At 41.3% G+C, this 23,224-nt stretch overlaps 2 protein-coding genes across 4 annotated transcripts in view; one reads left to right on the top strand and one right to left on the bottom strand.

The window, feature by feature from the left end:
* The window catches only part of si:dkey-33c9.6 (active breakpoint cluster region-related protein), a 33,921-nt gene extending 29,524 nt beyond the window's left edge, over nucleotides 1–4,397 (bottom strand). Inside the window, exons 1-3 of one of the 3 annotated variants that reach the window (XM_048236981.1) lie at nucleotides 4,299–4,397; nucleotides 1,925–2,022; nucleotides 1,578–1,682 (exon numbers count right to left, since the gene is read on the bottom strand). In XM_048236981.1, the coding sequence (XP_048092938.1) occupies nucleotides 1,578–1,682; nucleotides 1,925–2,022; nucleotide 4,299 (204 nt within the window). In that variant the 5' untranslated portion in view covers nucleotides 4,300–4,397. Of the gene's footprint in view, nucleotides 1–1,577; nucleotides 1,683–1,924; nucleotides 2,023–2,187; nucleotides 2,605–2,652; nucleotides 3,318–4,298 lie in introns of those variants that run through there. The other 2 variants (XM_048236978.1, XM_048236980.1) reach the window with 2 other exon arrangements.
* On the top strand, nucleotides 3,837–20,366 carry LOC125289880. Its single transcript, XM_048236986.1, has 9 exons — nucleotides 3,837–4,036; nucleotides 4,326–4,471; nucleotides 13,921–14,240; nucleotides 15,192–15,257; nucleotides 16,069–16,152; nucleotides 16,578–16,954; nucleotides 18,592–18,789; nucleotides 20,031–20,126; nucleotides 20,278–20,366. The coding sequence occupies exons 1-8, from the start codon at nucleotides 3,903–3,905 to the stop codon at nucleotides 20,122–20,124; spliced, it is 1,419 nt and encodes a 472-aa protein (XP_048092943.1). The 5' UTR covers nucleotides 3,837–3,902; the 3' UTR covers nucleotides 20,125–20,126; nucleotides 20,278–20,366.
* Nucleotides 20,367–23,224: the final 2,858 nt, after the last annotated feature.

Here is a 23,224-nt window from a genome sequence, read left to right as displayed (position 1 = left end):
CGCTCATTTCAGAGTCCCCGCCTTGATGTAGGCTACCGTCTCGTCATTGCTACAGATTCGCCGCGAAACTTGCACCCAAAATAGACTGTGGCTCCACACATACATCAAATTAAACACAGACACACACTACCACACTTACGTCTCTCTCTCACTCTCTCTTTCTCTCTCTCTGTTATTTTACCCCTGCTGTTGTTTTAAACTATAAATAAAGTAACTTGAATTTACTTGACTCTCTCTCTCTCCCTCTCTCTCTCTAGTGATATCACACCACAGCATCTAATGTGGTCAGAATTCAGCAATACATTCTGCTCATCCCCAAGCTTATTGATTTATGCATTTCCGTTGGGAGTTGTTGAGTAATAATTAGAGATATGTATGGAAACTGCATGCTCATCTGCACGTCTTGTCACTGACTGAGAATGATTGGGCGTGAATGCCTACTGTCCATGGGATTGGACACTCTGAGCGTGGCCTGGTTGTCATTAGAACAGCCCAGAGAAGAAAGGGAAGAGCTCATGGTAAATACAGAAGTTGGCCCATGGGCAGGTTGCCATCAGGAACTAGCTGCAAGTTCTTTTTTTTTTTTTTTTTGTTAAACTCTTTGTCTTTGTCAACTGCAGAATAAATTGAAACAAATATACAGTTGTCATTCTCACTTTAGTGCTCCCTTTCCTGTGACAAGTGTGTCACTCATCTACGCTTCAGCTGCTTTATTAGACACACATACTCTTTCACTCACTCTCATTCACCAAGGCCTCTCAATCTCTGTCTTTATCTATCCAGCCATGTGTTACAATTTTATAATGTTATAAATAATAAGTTATTTTCAATTCAGTGCCATAAGCATATGCATTGCACTCTCCAAATTCTTTACTTCCTTTTTTCTTGTTTTTCTTGTGTCATCTTAGTTTAGATTAGATTAATTATGGTTTGCCCGCAATCCCTTCTTTTCACAGGTTTTTTTTTTTGTCACACAAAACTGTAAATGACACTGGAAACTATTAGTGGTAATTATAGTCAACGGAACAGAAAACACCATGGCCAACAAGTTGCATATACCAGAAATGAGGAAGATCAAGACACTTGTTTGTATAGCACTCACAATATGAGAGTTCACCAAAAATGTGCAACACAAGCAGTCTAACCCATTGCTGCAATCTGAGGTAAGAATGTGAGCAGGCATGTCAAACAAGCGAATAATATATAAAGGAAGCACAGTGATGATTGGGTTGTGAAGTCCGTTGCCATGGCGTTGCTGTGTTCGGACGCCTTTCCTCTGGCTCTTGATAGACTGTCCTTTTATTTACATTTTTGCTACATTAATATTAATATTTCACAGTCAGAGTACCAATCATTTCACTGCATATTGTACTTTGTATAAATGTATGCAACAAATAAATATCTTGAATGTTGAATCTTGGTGCTAGAGGCATATCCATGTTGCATTCAGCTGTTCATATTGAGAAGTAAAGTGTGAGTGTATATGTGTGTCATTATGTGTGTCCATAATTGATTTAATCATGATTGCATGTGTGTGTGTGTGTGTGTGTGTGTGTGTGTGTGAGAGAGAGACTCACCATCAACAGTGTCTCCAGTTCATTCAGGTAAAGCTGTTCACTATTCAGTATACCTCTTAGGACCACAAGTCTTTTCTCCAGCATATCTTCTGAGGCATTTCTGGCCTGAAAACGCAAGGCAAATCACAAATTCATCCATTAAAGTCATCAAGTAGCTAATTTACCAATGACTTAACCAGCCAATTCGCCATTTGCTTTTCAAAGATAATGAGTCTGGTAAAACCACACACCATTCAAGTTCTTAACCGAGAACCAATCAAGCTCTTCATGGTTAAAATCAATTACTCCATCATATGTGTGTGTGTGTGTGTATCAAAGATAATCAAAGTAAAGGTACTCATCCCTACATTTGGCAGTGAGAAGCTATCTGTCCGCAGGGGGCTCTGAAGAAAATTGTCGTCCGTAAACACTTCTTCCAAGAGGTCCGACGGTGATGATGGTTGCACTGTTGAAGGAACAAACAATTCCATGAATATGCACTCATCATTGATGTATGTTTTGTTATTTTCAAGTTCAAGTTAAAGTTCAGTGAATATGTGTGCGTGTGTGTTTCTTTGCATGTGTATGTGCGCGCCCACGTCTTAGAATTTTAAAATACTGAATTACGCACCGGCAACATTCTCAATTTGTAGATACTCTAAAGCTTCCTCAAACAGGTCCATCGTGATGGATAAAGCAAATTAGTAGTGCATTAGTAGTCTCTCTCTGTCCTCGCGTTACTCGTTCATTCTCGCCACCGTTCTGTGGGAGCTCTTTTAATCATTCGTGAAAAAACACTTCCTGTCTCTGACAATGCACCAAAAAGAGAAGGGGAAAGCCTAAGAGGTTTGATGTCTCATTTGTATTTGTTTGCTCAAGCATGATTTCCGAAGCCATAAGGGCTACGTTTTTTATGTTTGTGTAATCAGTTTGGTCTATATAGCCTATGTAATTGAAATTGTATTGCAATTACTTGCGGAAACTCATGTGAGTGTGCCTATATGTTTGCAGTTGTCAACCCGGCACGTGCTTCACGTAAGTGTATCATAGGAGTGCTTGTTTAAAGCATGCACATTGAACATAACAGGATACCCACCTCGGCACGTGGACTTGTGCACCTGCAGTGCTCCTCCATGAAAGCAAACAGACTTTTTTCTTGTAAATGCGCCTCTAATTAAAGGCATACAATATAGGCTAGGTTTTATGCCCGAGATATGCAAACTATGCGTTATCATAGCACTTGTGCCTTTTCAAAGTGCAATGCAGTGTTTTTGGAAGCTGAAGTTGGCCGCACATTCAGAATGCGGTGTAGTCAAGTTTCCATTCCACCTTAAATATTGCAATTTTCTACCGACAGGGGGCAGTGCTGACTGCAAATACGCGATGACACTGGCATTTGCCTAGTAGCAGACGAACATGTAGGCTACTCCTCACAGACAAATAAAAGCCTTTTTTTCTGGTGACCCTGGTGGCCCTTTTTCATAGATTTAATTTACATGAGCTATATTTCATATTCCACAATTTATGCACTAGATTTGATACATATGGCCCATACACCATTTGCCGTGAAATATTACACCACATCCCGAAACTACAGTCTCTGAGCTTTCATTTGACATCCTGCATGCCCAATTTCGTCGTGGAAAATGGCCATTTTTCTTACATTTATTACATGAGCTATATTTCATACTCCACAATTAATGCACAAGATTTAATACCTATTGCTCACACATCATTTGCCGTGAAATATTACACCACATCCCAATACTACAGTCTCTCAGCTTTCATATGACATCATGCATGGCCAAATTCGTCGTGAAAATTGACCCCTTTATTACAATTAAATTTACATGAACTATATTTCATATTCCACAATTTATGCACTAGATTTGATACCTATGGCCCATACATCATTTGCCGTGAAATATTACACCACATCCCGTCTCTGAGCTTTCATTTGACACCATGCATGCCAAATTTCGTCGTGGAAAATGGCCATTTTTCTTACATTTATATTACATGAGGAATTTCATTTGGAATGAAAACTTGACTACACCGCATTCTGAATGTGCGGCCAACTTCAGCTTCGTGTTACATTTATAGTAACACGATTAGCCTAAACTTAAACTAAGCAACACTTTTTTTAAAAGCACTTTCTGAACTGCGTTCAAATTATCTTCAAGATTATTGCGTCATGGAAGACGCGCTTGACGCAGGACAATCGTTTTGTCGTCATGGTGGGTTTGATTGTCTGGCGGCTGTGGTGGTTTTAGCAAAAGCCTATGCGGCCACACACACTTCAAACAACACGCTTGCTTGTAGTGCACACTCTCCGTGCTGGAGAAAATGACAGAGATGGCAGAGCGCAACGGGTGCAAAACCATCTACATGTCCGCAGAACTGAAGCAGGCAAATGACAGTGAGTGCAGAGGAAGCCGAGACATCCCCATTCCAGAAGTGAAACCACACTCATCTCATCGGTAACAAACATCAGAAACAATTAATTTACCCTGTTTTGAGGCCATAACTATTTGGTTTCTAACTTTATCTTGGCCCATACCATTTGGGCATACCATTTAATAAGACCGAAACATGTTAACAGCACACACACAATTATTTAAAGAGGGTCATTTAGTGTCTGCATTGTTACCTACTGCTATTATTACGAATGTTAACTTCAAACATCGCATAGTCTATATGCTATTTGCAGAAAAGATCAGGCAGCATTGTTAAGCTTAATACTTGCAAAACGTCTTCTCTCTCTTTCAGACTCAATTATGTGCAGTCTCACGACAGAGGTCTTCGTCGCTCCTTCGGGTCAACGGACCTTCTCCACAATGCCCATCCCCACTCTCACATTGCACTCGCCAGCGACTCCGCCGATAGCCTGGAGGGGGCAGTGCCGTTACACGCAGGTAAAACCTCAACAACATAGCACATTATCTATGTCAGTGTTTTTCAACCTTTTTTGAGCCACGGTACATTTTTTATATTAAAAAAATCCTGTGGCACACCACCAACCAAAAATGCAACAGAATTACACACTGTGGCCTAATATATTGCCTAATATAGTAAAAAAATGACAATTTAGTCTCTCATTTGTTTACAGTTCAGTTCAGAGTCTGCATTTTTTCTTTTCAAGGAGGCCTATTTATTTATGTTTAGCCTATTGATTTGCTGTTTTAGGCCCTACGTCTTTTCACCCATATTAGAAAGCTAGATACCGGACTGTCCGTCGAGTTCTAGGCTATTAAGTGGCATAGGCTACGTGAACGCGGCAGTCATATTGCTGGAGGCAAGCACCTACACGCTCTGGGCAACACTAGCTGACAATCAGAGACACCTGTTTCTCCATTGGCCTCCACTAATTGTTGCCCCCATGATGGCATCTATATATGTTCTAGAGCCCAATGCATTATCTAGCTTTCCAATATCTATTTTTCACCACCAGTTCTCCTGCGCATCACTTGATTGACAAGGTCATTATAGCGCTATTACTGTCACCCACGGACATGAAAGAGTATTTATTTAGCAAGTCACTACATTGCAGGCACAAATGCTCAACAATGGCATATCCTTGCCTACTTTTTGAAACAACTAAAGTTTTTGGACCAATTAAGTGAAATTGGGCAATTTCCCACGGCACACCTGATGATCTCTCACGGCATACTGGTCTGCCACGTAACAGTGGTTGAAAATCACTGTCTATGTGATGTGATCAACCTGTCTTTGTAACTCTTCTGGTAGCCTAGCTGCGCTGAGAGAAATATGAATCAAGCGTAGGCTGAAATATGGGGCAGGTCCAATTAAGTGGAATTTTCTGTTCCCTCTTCCAACGCTCAATGGACACCCAGGTGGTTCCGCTGCTTTGGAAAAAAGCAGTTGTGACCCCCCCCTTCCCAAAGTTTCCCATCCATCCTCATCCAAGGATTATAGGCCCATCGCCCTCACCTCTCTTTTAGTTAAATCACTTGAGCGGATCATTAAAACACACATCATTAACTCCTGTAGACATGCCTTTGACCCTCTTCAGTTTGCCTACAGATTTGGGAGGGGGACGGACGATGCCATTGTAGTGCTTTTAAATTATCTGTATACACATCTGGAGGGTTGTAAAACACATGCTCGCGTTTTATTTGCAGACTTTTCATCAGCATTCAATACAATTCACCCACAAATTTTAGCAAACAGACTTAGAGAGAACTTCCAGCTAAACTCAACACCAATTAAATGGATCTTGGACTTCTTGAGTGGGCGGCCACAAAGAGTAAGGGTGGGGAACACATTATCTGGGGTCCGCTTTACTTCAATTGGGACACCACAAGGTAGTGTCTTGTCACCATTGCTATATATATTGTACACTGACTGTTGTCGCAGTAGTTACCCTGGACGTCATATAATCAAATTTGCAGATGATACTGCTGTGATTAGTTTACTAGAGCGAGATGAAACTGAACATGGTCCAGTGTTGCAGATGATATTGCTGTGATTAGTTTACTGGAGCGAGATGAAACTGAACATGGTCCAGTGTTGCAGGAATTTGCTAACTGGTGTGAAGCCTCCCAGTTGCATTTTAACATGTCCAAGACCAAAGAGCTGGTCTTTGATTTTAGACGAGGGGCTCCCTCACTCCGACTCTGATAAGAGAAGAGGAGATAGAGATGGTTCTGGAATACAAATACCTTGGTCTTATCATTGACCATAAATTATCCTGGGATCAGTGTGCTGATGCTGTTTTTAAAAAGGGCCAACAACGTCTATATGTTCTTAGGAAACGTAATTATTTTAATGTTGATAACACCATTTTGACTCTTTTTCTTTATTCGAGTATTCTCTCCTATTGTATTGTATGCTGGGATGGACATTCAAAAATTACACATAGGAACAAATTGGGGAAGATTGTTAAAACCTGTGGAAAAATCATTGGTAAGCAACAGGTAGACCTGTACCAACTATATCTGACCAGATTGGCACGGAAGGCAGACAAAGTTTGCATGGATACAACCCATCCACTTTAAGTGGAGTTCAAGCCGCTCCCTTCTGGTCGTAGATATAGATACCCTAACGTCAGAACCAGCCGAGCAAAAAACTCATTCATTCCCATGGCAATAACTCAATTAAATAAGATGTGGGGAGGGGTATGACAGGAGGAATATATGTGAAGGACTGTGCAGTAGTTTTATGACCTTAGGCCTTTTAGGGAAGTGCAATATACTTCTTTTTACTGTATTCTATTTATTGATGTGTGTATGTTATGTGTTAGATAAATAGTGCTGTAGATGTCTGGTTCAATGTTTGTGTTGTGGATTATGTGTCAACATGCCTGTACTGTAAAACAAATTGCCTCTCGGGGACATTAAAGTTTTCTAAGTCTAGTCTATGTAGATAAGAAATAGGCTAACGTTAACCGCGATTAAAATTTAGATGTTTTTTTTCCTCCATTGCCTGTATAATTTTTTTTTTTTTCCGTGAATATAGTTACACCTCGTTATCCCTACTTCATTATTTACATATCCCCAACCGCACACTGTGGTCTTCTGATCTTCTGAGCGTCTGTTGTGATGACCAGCCATAAACGCTAGGTCAAGACTCTTTTCCTTAGTGGTCCTTGTTGGGTCTTTCAAGAGGAGTCTAAAGGCATATCTGTTCAACATGCACTTAGTTTATTAAGCGTTTCTTATGCGTTATGGTTAGTATATTATTATACTATTTATTTATTTTCATTAGGCTATTGAATGAATTGACATTGTTGTTTATTATTGTTATTCTCCTCAATGTAGTCTTACCAACCTTTTTCTAAAACTTTGTAGCCTACTGTTGTTATTTGTATGTCTCATTGGACAAAAGTGTCTGCTAAATACTAGAACCATAACCATAACTACATGTGCTTTTTCTTAAAATATCCTAGTTGTTAATGGATAAACATTACTTAATATAAATTCACTTATCACATTCCGAAGTAGCCGAGGCTGCAGTGCCAATCCATCTAAACATTGCTGAAATATTGTGCTCCAATGCTTTTATGGCCTCTTTGTGGGCTTCTCATTTGACTGTATGCCTCCGCGTCCCCCACATACTTCCTCCCGATTGCCTGCGAGTTTCTCTTTCTTTTCATTGTCTTTTACAGTAATTTCTTTAATGTGCGACAGAAAAAAGGGCTGCTAGGATACCGGGCCATAATAGATAAAAGGTAATGGAGCCATTTATACATCCTTGACAGTTCTCAGAATGAAGGGTGTGAATTTCAGAGTATACTTGACATTGGAACAGTGCTCGGAGGAGTTCAATGACGTGGCGTCCTTATGCTCATTTCCATTGTGTGCGTTTGGGGTAAAACCTAGGAGGCGGGAACTTGTCCAGGAACGTGCCCTCACTCGGTCCTCTCAGTCCTTTGCGTTTCCATTACAATTGAAGGACCCTGGTCAAACTCGCCAGCCTCTTGAAGTTTGTTACAGGACATGCCAATATGCAGCTTTTGCTTCACGATTGCCACACTAATTAGATTAACTAAAATTGCATAGCAGATGCAGCAAATACTCTCCCTAACACGCCTTTGCTAAAGCCTTTATTATCATTTACTTACGTGTAGAGACAGTAACATAAACATTCTTTTACTACCTAAATTAGTCTATCATCCTCGGAGGCGAAAAATAAACATTTTGTCCCCAGAACGTCACGTTACGGGGCCGTTCGTCTATAGGAAGCGTGCGCAAACGACCCCGGCCCCAAATTCCAGGTCCAGTAGTGGAAACTCCCCTCTTGAAAAGGCGGCCATTGAGTATGCTTCCTTGACTTTGGGAAACGGCTAAAGTCTAACTTTCACTCTAGGGAAACATCCGGTTTCTGAACTGGTTGCAGTTCCTTCGTGAGGGTGCTCGCCACCGAGTGCAGAATGAATGGAGGTCTATATAGCTGTACCCCTCAAAATCCACTTTTCTAGAGATATCATTTTTGTCTAGTAATGTTGCATTCGAAAGGGGAGGCAAAGAGAATACACACTCCTGAGTATTATATTTTTTAAGTATATTTTATATTTTTTTCTTATTTGTTCCAAAAAGCCTTTCAAATATATCAATGACGTGTGAATGATTAGCAGAATGCTAGTGTTTTATGGGCAACAACGACCCAACCTGTAAGAAATCGAATGGAAATAAGTACTCGTTCATTCAACTTTGACCTATAATCCATAAAATCTGTGATTTGATAGATAGATAGATAGATAGATAGATAGATACTTTATTGATCCCCAAGGGGAAATTCAAGGTCTAAGTAGCATACAGACATCACACACAACATGCACTTACAGCAGAAAAAGTAATATACATATAAGAAAACTCCATACAATAGAAACAGTAGAAGATAAACATGATACTAAAATACTAAATACACTATAAAAACTAAATAAAATATCGAATTTGTCAACATTTCTCAACAACAATTAGGTGAAAGAGACAAATTTTGCCGTCTAGCTCCTTTTCTAAAATTCAGTATCTATCCATCTAGACTCCCATTCATTTTGCACTCGCCCGCAATTGTGGGATAAATTGTATATGTCTCTCATTGAATGTTTAGTATACCTTACATACATGTAGTGAAATCTAATTGTCATCTCCTTACTCTGACCCTTGTGTTTTCGGAAACTCCTATGTTAGAATGTTTAGTTAAATTAACCCTTGTGTCAGCGAATTGTGGGTAACCCTCAGGATGGGGGGTCATAAACATTTCTTATCTTTGTCAAAATACCAGATGGTTAAGTGGGGTTGTAAACATTTCTTATCTCTGTTAAAATACCAGATGGTTAAGTGATTCATGGAGGGTGACAACTTGTGATTTTCCATGGGTGTGGGGTAAGGTATAAGAGTTGGCTTCACCCACAGATGTGTGGGCTTGTTACTTTGACATTTCATGTGGGTAACATGCTCCCGGCGTCGTGAATAAAGCTGCAGTCTCACACCAGTTGTCTTGGATTAATTTTGACCACACAATCACCCCCAGTGGACCTCTGCTGGAACTGCAACCAAATTTGGTATAATGAGACTTAATAGGAAGTGAACAGGCTCTCCGTAGACGGGCTCTGGGGTAGCCAAAGCTTTCCGGATGTTCGCTTTGCCCCTTGGACCCAACTCCGATTGCTATTTTCTTTTACTGTCTATGCTGTTTTCCCGGTAGAGGCTTCCCTCACATTCCAGGAAGTGGGCCTATGTGCTATGGACAGTCCAAGTGTTTTCAAAAAGTGACGATAACCAGGATTTCCTGTACAGTAGGTCGAGTTCAAGGGCGCCTTTCACTCTGTAGCCTGCATGGAGAGTGAGCGAGAGTGTGAGAGACTGGTCCGTCTTTCACAGCAGTTGTGAAATAGAGGGAGATGCTTAGGCTAGCCTACTAGTGCTGTCAAAACTACCATGATGGAACACTCTCTTTATGTCCAGTATACAGAGATTCAGTGAGTGTGTCAAGCTTACAGATACTTAATAGATAGAGTCTTTATTGTCCTATAGGGATAATCATTTTCACACATCTTCTTTTCATGTTCCATAGCACAGCAACATAAACACATAAAATATGTAACACATATATCCTATCCACCCATGTGACATACTGTATATCTCATCCACACAGCAGATATACAGTAGCATATGACGTATAACAGTAACATACATCCCATCCTCATTCAACACAAAGAAACACATCACATTAAGACACCCACACAGACACATCAAATGTGAAAACTACAAAGCAATTGAGTTGGTGGTGGCAGTATAACAGTTTGTTAAGCACTGTGATGACGGTGGGGACAAAACTTTTTTTTAAAATAGGCTTTTGTCCAGTTCAGTGCTCTGTATCTGCGGCCGGATGGAAGTAGTGTGAAGAATTGATTTAGGGGATGGTCTTTGTATGTGCTAGGCATGTGATTGTAAAGCACATTGAATGATCTCTGTGTATGAAATGCGCTATATAAATAAACTTGACTTAACTTGACTTGATGGCTGTGTCATTCATCATTCATGTCTAGATTGGGTTGGGTGTGAGGAGACTGATTATAGGAGGCAATATGTGTGATTTTAGTGAGTTTGTTTTTGCAGGTGGGGGTTAGCATTCTGTAAAACAGGGTGAGCAGTACAGCAGGGTTGGTTGAATGATTAATAATATAAAAAAGAGGGTGTAGCTCTGTCCACAACAACACAACGGGGATAGGTTCTTTGATACGGGCGTTTATTTGGACATTGGATACACTGAAGACTCCACACTCCGTTCACGCCGTGAGAACTGTTAGTAATCACTAATAAATGGATACATCAGTGTACAGTACAGTGCACAAACGTAACAAAATGATACAAAGAAACAAAGAAAAACAATGTAAAACAAAGTAAATACCTCATTGGCAACTGGTTATAGAAAGAGGGGTTGAGCTTAACTTAATTCTTGTCTTGTAGGTACAAGTATACCAGGCCTAAAATGATGTATAAAGTGGTTGGCTATACAGTAACATACAGATTGAACAAAACAAGTATTGCAAATAAAATTAAATAAAACAAAAGGAAATAAATACCTTGTTGCTGGTAATTCTTGCACAGGGTTAGATTAAGCACTATAACTTCAGATGCTTAATGCTGAATAAAGGCAGAGCCTAACTAAAATGGCCTGCCTCCACTGTGACAATGGCAATAATTAACTATGCATTCTATCGGTAGCCAACATAAAGATGCACCTCGCGCACAGAGTTTAATAATAAATAAACAATTCTGAAACCATAGCAGGTTTGAATGCAAATAAACATGTATATTCCTTGTTGATAAGGAAGTGGGAACTGATTACAAATGCTATACTGAGGCCAGATTCTATTGAATAATTCTTCACATAACAAACAGAATATTAAATATCAACTTAACATTTACAGATGGTGAGGAGGAAGGGAGAGAGCTGGCAGATATCGGAACAGCACCTATTACCGACCGTCCCGTATTTCTGACCTCTTACGTGTATGTGTCACTTAATATTCATTTCTATACAAACCAAGACAGCGGATTCCTAAAGAACACCATGTATCTAAATTAGCTATGTACTAAAAATTACATTTTACCGTGACTCGAAGAGCTGTAAACAGTGTTGTAAGGCTGCGTGTACAAATCCGTTTGGAGCTCCAGTGAAATTTTGATTTGCAACGAGAATCCTCGGTCTAACCGTTGATGTGCCGTGAGAAAGGTCGGAAATGGTCACCCACCAGCCCAGCACTAAACTCCGAGCATGGTAAACAAAATTGTATATTTCAGGCAGTAAAAGCCCCTGTAAGAACCAAACTAGATTTTGTTCAAATCTACACACCTATGGCTACTGAAAAAAGTAAGGTTAATTTATCAAATGTTATTTTTAAGTATTAAAATACATCATTGTTTTAGAATTTTTGAACGAAAGGGGCGGTAATTGGTGCTTTTACGATATTCCACCTCATGAGCAGCGCTATAGTGGTAAAATAAGAGGTGGGTAAACTATGAATTTGCTGATCAAGGTGGACTGAGCCAAGCCGTATTAAATTTTTAAAAAGGCATTCAGAACATGTTTTATGGTGGTGGAGGTTATTGTCCAATGTTTACAACAATACCAGTGGTATTAAATGGTTCCTAGAGTGTTGATGAGTGTACATTGTGAATGTGGATAATACAGTGTGTTTTTTTAAAAGTTGAAATTGGTGAATAATCTCTTTCGAGAGGTGGATAAACTCTATTAAGAGGTGGATAAACTTTGGAGTGGATACAATTTCTGAAATTTCAGAAGTGGATAAACTGCGTTTACTTGTGTTTAGCCTCCACTACACCCCTGCTCATGAGAGGAGTCAACCGCAATTCCCGAGTGGAACTCGAGAATGAACAAGACAACTCATTCAGGTTTCTGCAGTAGTAGCCTATGGGCTACATCCTCAATAGTAAAGATTCAACCATTGTAGGCTACAATGAACTTGCTTTCACTTTCCCTGATATGTTTTAAAAGTGACTAATTGTGAGGCTTTCATATGGTTTATAGCAAAATAGCCTAACTGTGATCGCACATTTGAACTAAAGTCAGTGGATCTTACAAGCATACAGCAATGTTCATCTATCTGTAGTAAGAATTTACATCTCACTGTGGTAACACATTCCCGTTGGATGAGATAGTAGCCTAGCCTATGAGATTAAGAAAATATACACATATCCTGTGATGGTGATGAGGCTGATTTGGTGTATCTTGAACAGTGCTTATTCAGAGGATTTTCAAGGAAGTAAAAATAAAGAAAAAGATCACTATGAACTCATACTTATTCAGAAGAATTCCAAGGAAGTTGTCAACAAATGATTATAAATGAATCTACTCTAGGTTATAAGATTATGCAAATACATCATTAAGTCAGCCAGAAATTGAGTTTTCTTGAGTGTGTGCTCTGTTGGTTTCCATGTACATTCACTCTTATCTATCTGTATTTTGTCATTTTGTTAGTCTGTCTGTTTGTAACGTACGTCTTGCTGTTGTGATGCAATTATATGCCGATAATTCCTTTTCTGGGTCCAAGGAGGCCCAGAGTGGTTCACCTTTTTCCAGAGTGTAAAAAGAAAAAAAAGTTCCGCTATTCAGAGTGAAAGAAAATTATCATTCTACTATTCACTACTGTCATTCTACAACTCACTCGCAGCCAAAATAGTATTTACAGGACATCACATGTCGTACAGAAAACATCATGTGGCATGAACTTAACAACCAAATTATATGACACACATTTACAGGGTTCATACGGGTCATGGAATTTCTGGAATATCATGGAAATTGTATAGAGTCTATTCCGGACATGGAAAATCAGGGAACATTATTATCATTTGTGGAGCAAAGTCATGGAATATCAGGGTATTTTGTTGTAGCAGTTTAAAATTTACTTGCCAAAATACATTAATGCAAATATGTCCATATGTATTACTGCTTGCTTGAGTGGTTATGGTTAGTCCAACTTTACTTTTTCAATGCCCATTTATTCAATTCCCACTCTAAAAAAAGTCAAAGATTCTTGAATGCTACGCGGCTACTCTGAAATCTTTTGTCGGTATATTGTACAATTCATTCTATAGTAGGTCATGGAAATTCAGGTTTTTTGTCAGGGAAAAGTCATGGAATTTTACATCTGAGTGGGAACCCCGTAGTCAGTGCCAGAGCGGTAGATAGATCTTTTTCTATGGCTCTGGTCAGTGCGCATTCAGTCTTTTCCCTCTTCTTGCTCATTCTCTCGCTCCATGCCTTCCCATTGTCTTTATTTCATTAATCTGAATGTTTTACTGTCACACGTCATTGCAAGCTATGCTAGCGTCTTGTTTGTCTTGATCTGTGCCGTTTACTCATCGTCCAGATTCGAGTGGGGAGCGCCGCAGGGTGGACAAGCCTCAGAGCGCCACAAACATCACCCCAGTGTCCCTGGATGACCTGGAACTGCCTGTTGCAGGGGAGGGCATAAGCAGCTACAAGAGGGTCAAAACAGGGGTAAAGTCGTTAAAGGATGAGGAAGAGGAGGAGGAAGACAAGTGGGTAGATGCCTCTGAGATTAGGTTGAGTCCAGCGGAAGGCCGAGAGGAAGAGGAGGACGAGGAAGCTTCTCCCCTGCCCATCATTGGTCAGGCTGGAAAGAAACACCAAGGAGTGACCACCACTGAGGACTCCACATACCTGCAGGTTGGTCTTGTGCTTCATAGACCTCTCCAGAATAAGTCCCGCCTCCTAACTTCCGTACCCATCCAACTTCCTGGCGTCGATTGTCTATGGGAAATAACATGGCGTTTTTGAAAGATCGCATTACCTGTCAAACTCTGTAGGTGACAAAGTAGAAAAAGCTGCTGGGCAGATTGGCCTACACACTTCTGCCATCTAGTTTCCACTTGATTTTTTTTATTTTTCGGTGCCGTTTAAGTAGTATAGTCTATAGTATACTACTTAAACGGCACCGCATAATCAAAAAAAAAATCCAGTGGAAACTAGATGGCAGAAGAGTGTAGGCCAATCTGCCCAGCAGCTTTTTCTACTTCGCTACCTACAGATGTTTTACCGGTATGATATTTCGAAACGCCATGTTATTTCCCATAGACAATCGACGCCAGGAAGTTGGATGGATATGGAAGTTACGGAGGCGGGACTTATTCTGGAGAGGTCTATTAGAGGTGTGTGTGTGTGTGACAGAGGCTGTGATACTAAAGATGATGGCTAGAGGCCGCCACATACTCTTCAGCAAAAAAGGATTTCTGTAAAATGATAATCCTGAAATCATGATGAAAATGTTTATTGCTATTTTTCTGTTCAGTGTGTGATGCAACTTTGGTGTTTGGAAGTGGCTGTTTGAGTCCAATCTCTCTAAGTTTTATGCCACTATTTATGGCATTTTTCAAATGTATATGTGTATGCAAGTACTGAAATTCAAAACAACAAATATGTGAAATCCACGCCCCTCTGCCTGTCATGTGAACTGCTGCACTGTTGCACTGTTGCACTGTTGCACCATATACATGGTTTTTTGATGTCAATCAGCAATAACACCCCATATTTCCCATTTTATTTTGTAGGGTGCTGACAGAAATACAGAATTTCAGCTTTGCTTCTTTGTTTTCTTCTTCCCTTGTTTTGTCCCCACAGGATTTCCGTAGTCTGCCAAAGAGCCTGGTGCCCTCTGAAATCACTCACTGCCTGCACATGCTGGAGGTCAGTAGAAAGCCAGACTGCATCTTATTTATTTATACATTTATTTCATAGGGACAATGCACAGTATTTGACCGAACCATATGGCCCAGAGTTCAGCATTGCAATCAGACAAACAGACAGCAAGTAATATGGCAGAATGTCATCATCACATAGAAAGTTGCAGACAGGCAATCACAACATTAAGACATACGGAGACATTAACAGCACTAAGCAGCACAATTAAACAATGTCATACCATAATACAGCATATACTTATATATAAAATAACGGTATGCATTTGAAATGCATTTAATGTAAGCATTTGGTAAAACCAAATTGGAGCCACCTGTACAGACAGCATAGGCAAGGATGCTGAAGTGTGACATAAAACTTTCCATTTGCTTGTGCAGAAATACAGGAACATTCACAGACCCAAAATGGGGCCCTTACTGAAACGGAAACAGAAGAAGGGCCATGGGAAACATTAGTCAGAGAGATGTGAGCTGTGCATGGCTCACCGCCAACACATTGAACCACTCATCTAACTCCCCTCTCCCCCTTGAAGACCTCATCCGAACAAATTACATTTGCCTGTGTTCTTCTTTTTCTTTTTTTCCCCTCGTTTCCTCCACCATCCCGAATTCGCCCTCTTACCCCTTAACCCTTAGTCCTCAGCAGGCGAGAGTCGACTAGTTTAGCTTCTCGTCCCTCCTTCAGTGTGAGAGGAAAAGACGAGGGTGGTGTGTGTGTGTGTGTGTGGGGGCTTTGGGTGCAGAAATGGGAGTGGGTGATACGGAGGATAAGAGTGCTGTTTGTTTATGCTGGCCTGCAGGAGGAGTGCAGGGGAGTGGAGAAGGAGAGCGAGAGCGTGAAATGGAAGATGGAATTCATTCACAGCAGCATGCAGTGTGTGCAGGTGTGTGCATGAGTGTGCAGGTGTGCGCAGGTGTGTGCATGAGTGTGCAGGTGTGTGCATGAGTGTGCATGAGTGTGCATGCAGTGTGTGCAGGTGTGTGCAGGTGAGATAGGGAGTTTGGAGTGTCTGACCATCTTTGCTTCAAGAGTCACTAATTGGGTCTAGGATGGATTAATTAAGACTGATTATTAGACACAATGTGAGGCAGAATTACTAAAATGACTTGAAGTTGAAGTTATTTACATGATGTGATTATGAATATTATGAATGAAAATTCCTTCCTTGTATCTGTTATGATATACATGTGAAATATGTGGTTTTGTGTTATATGTATACATACAGTATCAGTATTTTTTTAAAAACAGCACTTAAGTTTATGACAAATGGGTCTCAAACTATGTCTATCCTACATGTGACACCCTCAGGAGACCTTGCGGACTCTCCTCATAAGATTGGTCGAAGCTCAGAGCAATGACCACCTGTCACGAGACGCTACGTCCAACCTGTTCCCACCTCCACCACCACCACCCATCTACCCACTCCACCCGTCCAACACGAGCGAGGTGGGCGCTGACCCCAGCCACGCCGGGCCCCACCACGCCGCCCACACTCACCAACACCACCACCTCCACCACCACCTCCCCCAGTGCAAGGCTCCACACCCGGTGCCCAGCAAGACCTGCCTGATGGACGCCCTCAACCCGGGCCACTGCTGCCAGGGAGCCTTGTCCGCAGACATGCCAAGCTGTGCACAGAGAGCCAAGGAGCGGTCAGCAACCTTCAGTGCCATCACTGAGCTCAGGTGGGAGTTTGCTTGTGTGGGAGGAGAGCCCAGGAGTGGAACATGGGGCAGTGCTTTGTGCTCCTTCTGCAGCTGACAGGGGAACTTCTAGAGCAGTGGACTCGATCTCCCGGCCTACAGGCCGGATTTGGCAGTTTCTTGCAATCCCTTGGTTGATTTGATGTTAAATGACAATGCAACTGACTATTTATCAGGGGTTTTGATAACCGTTTTGAGTCCGTCACTGATGACTAATTTAGAAAAGAATGTGTGTCTATGGCAAGTCAGCTATCTAACTAACTAACATTAGTTAAACAGTTAAAGTAATTTTGCCGACAGAAGATCTGATAGGCCGAAGAAGAATCCTGAATGACATATTTTTCTCTTAAAACTGCTTGAAAAGATTCTAAAAATTATACCCTTCCAACCTTTAATAAGGTGAACGATTCATCAAACATGAACATACAGTAAGTTAACTCCTGTCTCAGCTAGAGAAAGAATTATTAACTAATTCGATGACTGTATCCATGCCAACCAGGCCTGGATGACTGTATGGAGGCGAACTGAGCTAGCATGCTAGTTGCGTGTGTAAATCCTCACACCCCTAACCTTAGGAACGCTTCTAACCGCTGAGTTGGAAGCCTGGGCTTTTAGCTTAGTGGTTAGAGCATTCGACTCCCCTTTTGACAAAAACATCTGCACCCTTTCAATAGACATGTTTGCAACAAGGTCTACAACGCCTCAGGAAACTCAAATTTAGTCTCTTACTCGATTTCTAGGCAGCGGTGTAAAAGTCCGGTTCCAGAAAGTAAAAGTCCTACCATGTATTGGTTCTACCTGTGCACTTAACACAAGTGATTTCCCTAATTATCTGATCTAGCTGGTTGAGGAGTTGTACTAATTAGATTCAGCTTATTTAGTGAATAGTTGGAGCAAATATGTGACAGGACTTAAAGGAAGCTGGACTTGACACCTATGTTTCTAGGTGAGCTTCACTTGCTCCCTGGACTGTAAAATGGAGTTCATGAGGCCTACACTCAGCCCTGAGAAGATTATGTGTTCCCACAAACAGATATTTCCTCTTTTTCTCTATCACCTTCTCTTGCTTCCTTCCATTCTGTTCCAGTAACATAGGCCTACAGTAATCAGACTAACTTACTTACAAGCGCATAGTGAAAATGGTTCTTTGTTCCCATCACAACCACAGACATCATTTCCACTGTTCTCCAGGTGACTTCCCCTACGCGAGTCTGACAGTGTGGCCATTGAGTCCCTAAGCAGTAGAGTCCAGATGGTACGACATCACTGTCCGTTATGTAATTCACCAATAGGAAATGTGATCCTCTGTACCTGTGCTTTAGAGTGAAAGGGCGACAACAGCGTGAGCAGGAACTACATAACAAAAAAACAATTTAAAACAGATAGCTCTGCGCTTCTCTCTCCCCTCAATACTTTTTCCGTGTACACCTGATGCTGCAACCCTCTGACTCAGGGAAGGAGGGCAACAAGTTCAGCAGGGGCAACTACAGCAGTAACAACAACAACAACAACAACAACAGCACTAGTTCCAATGGGCTATAAAACAGACAAAAGGGTATGTAAAATACATACACCACCCCCACTCACCTCTCATCCTTCTCCCCTTCCTCCACATGCAGGGCAGATGTGGAGCGCCTCCGTGTGGTGCACCTGGAGGAGCGCAGAGAGCAGAAAGAGGCACTTCGCGTGCTCAAGGACTTCCAGCGGCAGGTGGAGGACCTGATCTCAGCCCAGCGTGCCCACCAGGAGGGCAGCAGCGAGCCCTTCAGTGACCAGCTGCAGCAGCTCAAGCAGGAAGTCCAAGACGTGGCCAATATGTGAGTATTTGTGTGTGTGTGTGTGTTGTGTGTTGTCAGGGGTATGATGTGTATGTATGCCTGTCCATGTGTGAATTTGCATATACCTTTGTCTTTTAGCATGTCTGTGTATTTTTAGTGAGGGTTTCTATTATCGACATACAGTGGAACAGCACATAGGTATGTGTGTTTTCTAAAGAAAAGTGAAAGTGTGTGTGTGTGTGTGTCAGGGTTTCCGTTGTCCGGTAATTGCTGGACATTGACCAAAAAAAAATGAAATGTCCGACAAAATTAAATCTCTCCGGTCAAATTGTGCGTTTGTGTGAGATAGAGAGAGAGAGAGAGAGAGAGTGTCTAAATATGTCCGATTGAAATTGGCCAATTTCACTGGTACTTGTGACTATGTGACAATAAAGTTCTATCCTATCCTATCCTATAAGCCATTATTATTGCAATAATGTAGCCTTTGCAAGGAGTCTGATGCACTTAGCAGACATTAGCAGTCTGTTGTCTGCCCTTCCTGGCATAACAAATCAACAACAAACCAATCGTGGACATCTTGATGCACTTTAGTTGACCCGAGAGAAAAGGCTTGTGATTGTGTGGGTGTGTTATTGTGGAGCAAATGGCTTGACTCCAAATACACAAACAATTATTTTCGGCACTTCAGTTTCACTGGATAATTTCAGCTATTTTTCTCTTTTCATGTCACCACAGAGAGATAGAGTTGTTGTAACTGAATTATAACCAAAACTGCTTTCTGAAAAAATATGCCTTGGTTATGATGGGTACAGTTTGTGGAAGCAGAGTAAGTTTTGATTCAGTGTGTGTGGATCAATGATAATACTGCAATTCTTAGAGGTATCTGAATACCTCTGGGTGTTTTTGTAGACATGTGGTGGACACACGCAGTGTGGGGAATGTTAAGCAGTTGTTTGCCAGTACTTGCTTTTGGAGCTGGTCAGGTCAGAAGGTCAGGTCTATTATTCATCTGCCCCAACCTACCAGTCTGGCCACTTTTCAGTTTGTTGCTGGTTTGTTTTCAATAAAGAGGAGATGGGTTTTACATAGGTTAACAGCAAGAACAGGCTTTTTTAGCTCTTAAAATTAAGTACTCAAGCTGGCTGATAGGATGACCTCCAATTATTTAGCTTTCATCATTTGCTTTATTCATTCACTGTACTGTACATTCTCTTGTGTGTGTGTGTCTGTGTGTGTGTGTGTGTGTGTGTGTGTGTGTGTGTGTGTGTGTTCGTTCTTAGGACACGCCAAGCAATGGCAGTGCTAAATAAACTGGGTGTACAGCTAGACAACATGGACACCAAGTCAGAGCACTCTACTAAGTGTGACAGTTAAAGGTGAGAGGTGTGTGTGTGTGTGTGTGATGACCATAAGACAACACATTTATGACCACACTACACCTAAAAATTGTCAACCTAGAAAATGAAAGATAAGTAGTGAAATGATTGTTCATCTTAATCGCTGAAGTGTTTTGTCTTTTTCTCCCAGTGACAATCCTGTGTGTCAGTGATGACATCAGAGTTCAAAATCCACTCACTGAGGATGCACTTTTAATAAACTTCTTTGTCTGCAAACAACACAAGCCTATACTTTCCACCCAAACACTTATGGTGACCACCATGGACAATTATGACCACCATGCCCCGCCCCCAAACATGTCTCCTCTGGAGTGGAATAAAAAAGAAAGCAGAGAAAAAGAAAAAGAATCATCTAAATTTTCTAGTATTGTCTTTCCAGCTTAAATGTTGTATCAGCGATAGCAGGGACATGTCACTTCTGTTGATGTTCAAACAAAACAGAGAGCTAGCTCGCTACTCCCTCCCCCTCCCTCCCGTGCAATTAAAACTCCTAAACGCGCATCTCGATGGTTATTGGTTGAAACACTTTATTTTGCCTTTGAGTGGGTTGCCAACCCTTGTTGGTAGCAATTGTTTTTGTGTACAGATCTCGGAGCCTAGGCTGCCTACAGAGACGCGTTTTTTGATGGCCTGCTTATGGGGCAGACAGCTGGCGGATGGCTAGGAAAGAATAGATGAATGTGATCATTTATGTTTGGGCGTTTTTTGGGCCTGAAATCGCTGATACAAGCTTTAACATTGCATCCGACAGTAAAATAATCTTGAGTGATGGAGGCTAACTTGATTGTTGGAGTATTTTGTCCGGATTTCAAGACCTCTGTCTGGGCCTAGTGTGTCTTCCTTTTTGGGCATTTGTCCGCCTTTTTGACAAGCGCTCCTCAGCAAACAATGCTTAGAAGTAGCGATGACACAAGTTCTCCACAGGAAACTAGGCGTATAAGGAGCGATGATTAAAAAAAAAAAAAAACATGTTCTCTGCGGTTGTAGGTAAGGGTCAGATAGGAAATGGCATGCGCTGCACTAGCTGCTAGTGTGTGCTGGGTTGAAGGAATGGCCTAAAGATTAGCTGGACTCATTCATGGGAGAAGGAGTTAAGTCTTGAGAGACGAATGACCGTTGCAGGAAGTGCATCGCAACAAAGGGTCACCAGACCCTCTTGTAACAAGTGTACTGTGGCTATACTGCAGGCTCGGTTAGAAAATAAGGCAGAAAAACGACAGAAGGCAGAAGTTTCCCATGCTGCTTCCTTATGTTGGAATGTGCAACAATGTACAAAAAATCAAAAGGATACCTTCTTGTATGTGATTTCTGCAACAATGGTACTGAAACCTTGTTGATAGCCTACTTGTTGATTTTTTTTTTGCTGTAGTGTAAACCAATGTCACACGTCACATGTCAATGTCACACAGCAGATCATTTGTCTTTTTGTCCATCCTCCCTTTCTTCCTTACTTCCTCTTATCCTAATCCCTCCTTCTAATTATTTTTGTGAAGGAAACGAGGAAGGAACGATAGAAGGATGAAGGAATGAAGGTACACACAGCTGCGTGCGTTGCGTTGCTGGAGACGCATCCCATTCACTTTACATGGGCTCACGCAATCCGTTGCCGAACTGAATTGTGGGTCCGTTGCGTCGCGTTTCTCCCGCCGCTCGCGTTGAGAAGTTCAGCTGTTGCTGCACCGACAGACAGCACCGGCCAATCAAGCCAATCTACAGACGGCACCAACCAATCACATTACGGTTTTACTTCAAGTCATTTGCATAGCTACCGTCGGGAACACCCACTGGAATGCGTTGACGGAACGCAACTGTGTGTAGGAGCTGTTAATTTTTTCAATAGACTAAAAGAAAACAGTTTTTTCCCGCTGTATTCTCCATAAACGTAAAATTATGTGCCTACTTCCGGAATCTCACTTCTGGTATGACGCAATGTGGCGCTTTTGACGTCACTTCCTGGACTCGTCAGTCTGACAGTCTCTGAAAGACCTTAACCCCCCTGATTTCACACGCTGAAGTGTCAACCGGGTTGGCCAAATAATGTCAGGTGACCAGACGTCCTCTTTCCCCCGGCATGTTCTCTATTTAAGACCTGAAATTTTTCAAAATCGTCTAAAGGATTTTGTTCTACCTTAGCAGGGGCGACAATACTAAACCCTTTTAACTGGTACCCCTGTACTGAACTGCTGTGTCCAAGTAAAAGATCAGGGCCCTGGTCAACCTGGCCCCTTTGTTCCATTTTGTTGATTAGTCATCATCATATGATGTTTTCATGTTTTGTGCACAAAGGAGATGTTATAATGGTCCTGTCCCCTACATGCAGTGTTCCTAACTGCAGACATACAGTATCACATGAGTTTTTAGGGGACAGTGCAACAAGTTTTCCACTGCAGAGTGATGCATAGGCCTTTTTCAATGGAAATTTACCACACTTCCTAGTGACATTAATGCAAAAATATGAAGAAAAAAATAAAATGCAAATATTTTTTTTTCTTGATAGAAAACCTGATATGTGCAAATCAGAATCAATCAGCTTCATTGGCCAGGTTTGCATAAACAAACAAGGAATTTGACTTTTTTACAGTAATGACGCTGAATGAGCCAAACAAAACAGTTTAAGAGGCAAAATTGTGGTTGGCCACATAGGTGTACCTTCTATTTTGGAACTGGGTCATGATTGCAGAGTGGTTTGAGCTAACATGGGTGCCGAAATGAAAATCAACACACAATGGAGCCACGCTATATGTACCATAACAAATATGTTCAAGCTGCAAGTCATAAGAGAGTATGGAGATTATCTTGCATAATGCAAATTTTCCTTTCTGATCACACAAAGTATTAATGCTGTTAATGGTGTGTAGGCCCATTTTAATTCTGGTAGCTACATTTAGATTTACATTTTAAATGTTCCCAGGGGAGGACCTACTAATACCTCTGCCTTTAAGTCAGGTTATGTTGAGCTGAACATGATTGTTAACAAAGGGTTAACAATTTTAAGTGTTTTAGGTCACTGTTTATTTTATCAGAGGGCTTGTTGTGCCACCTCCACCCCCAACCTTCCAAGTCTGCCAGTGTGTATG

This window comes from Alosa alosa, chromosome 24 (genome assembly GCF_017589495.1).
Source record: "Alosa alosa isolate M-15738 ecotype Scorff River chromosome 24, AALO_Geno_1.1, whole genome shotgun sequence".
Taxonomy (NCBI): Eukaryota; Metazoa; Chordata; class Actinopteri; order Clupeiformes; family Clupeidae; genus Alosa; species Alosa alosa.
The sequence above is the reverse complement of the archived record's forward strand: the minus strand, read 5'-3'. Positions and strand labels throughout refer to the sequence as shown.

What these genes read in the sequence shown, in the direction of transcription:
- LOC125289880 (XM_048236986.1), top strand. Translation starts at nt 3,903, where the DNA reads ATGACAGAGATGGCAGAGCGCAACGGGTGCAAAACCATCTACATGTCC. An exon ending in AGGACTCCACATACCTGCAG is followed by an intron (nt 14,241 to 15,191) that starts GTTGGTCTTGTG and finishes TTGTCCCCACAG; the next exon opens with GATTTCCGTAGTCTGCCAAA. An exon ending in AGTGCCATCACTGAGCTCAG is followed by an intron (nt 16,955 to 18,591) that starts GTGGGAGTTTGC and finishes CTCCACATGCAG; the next exon opens with GGCAGATGTGGAGCGCCTCC.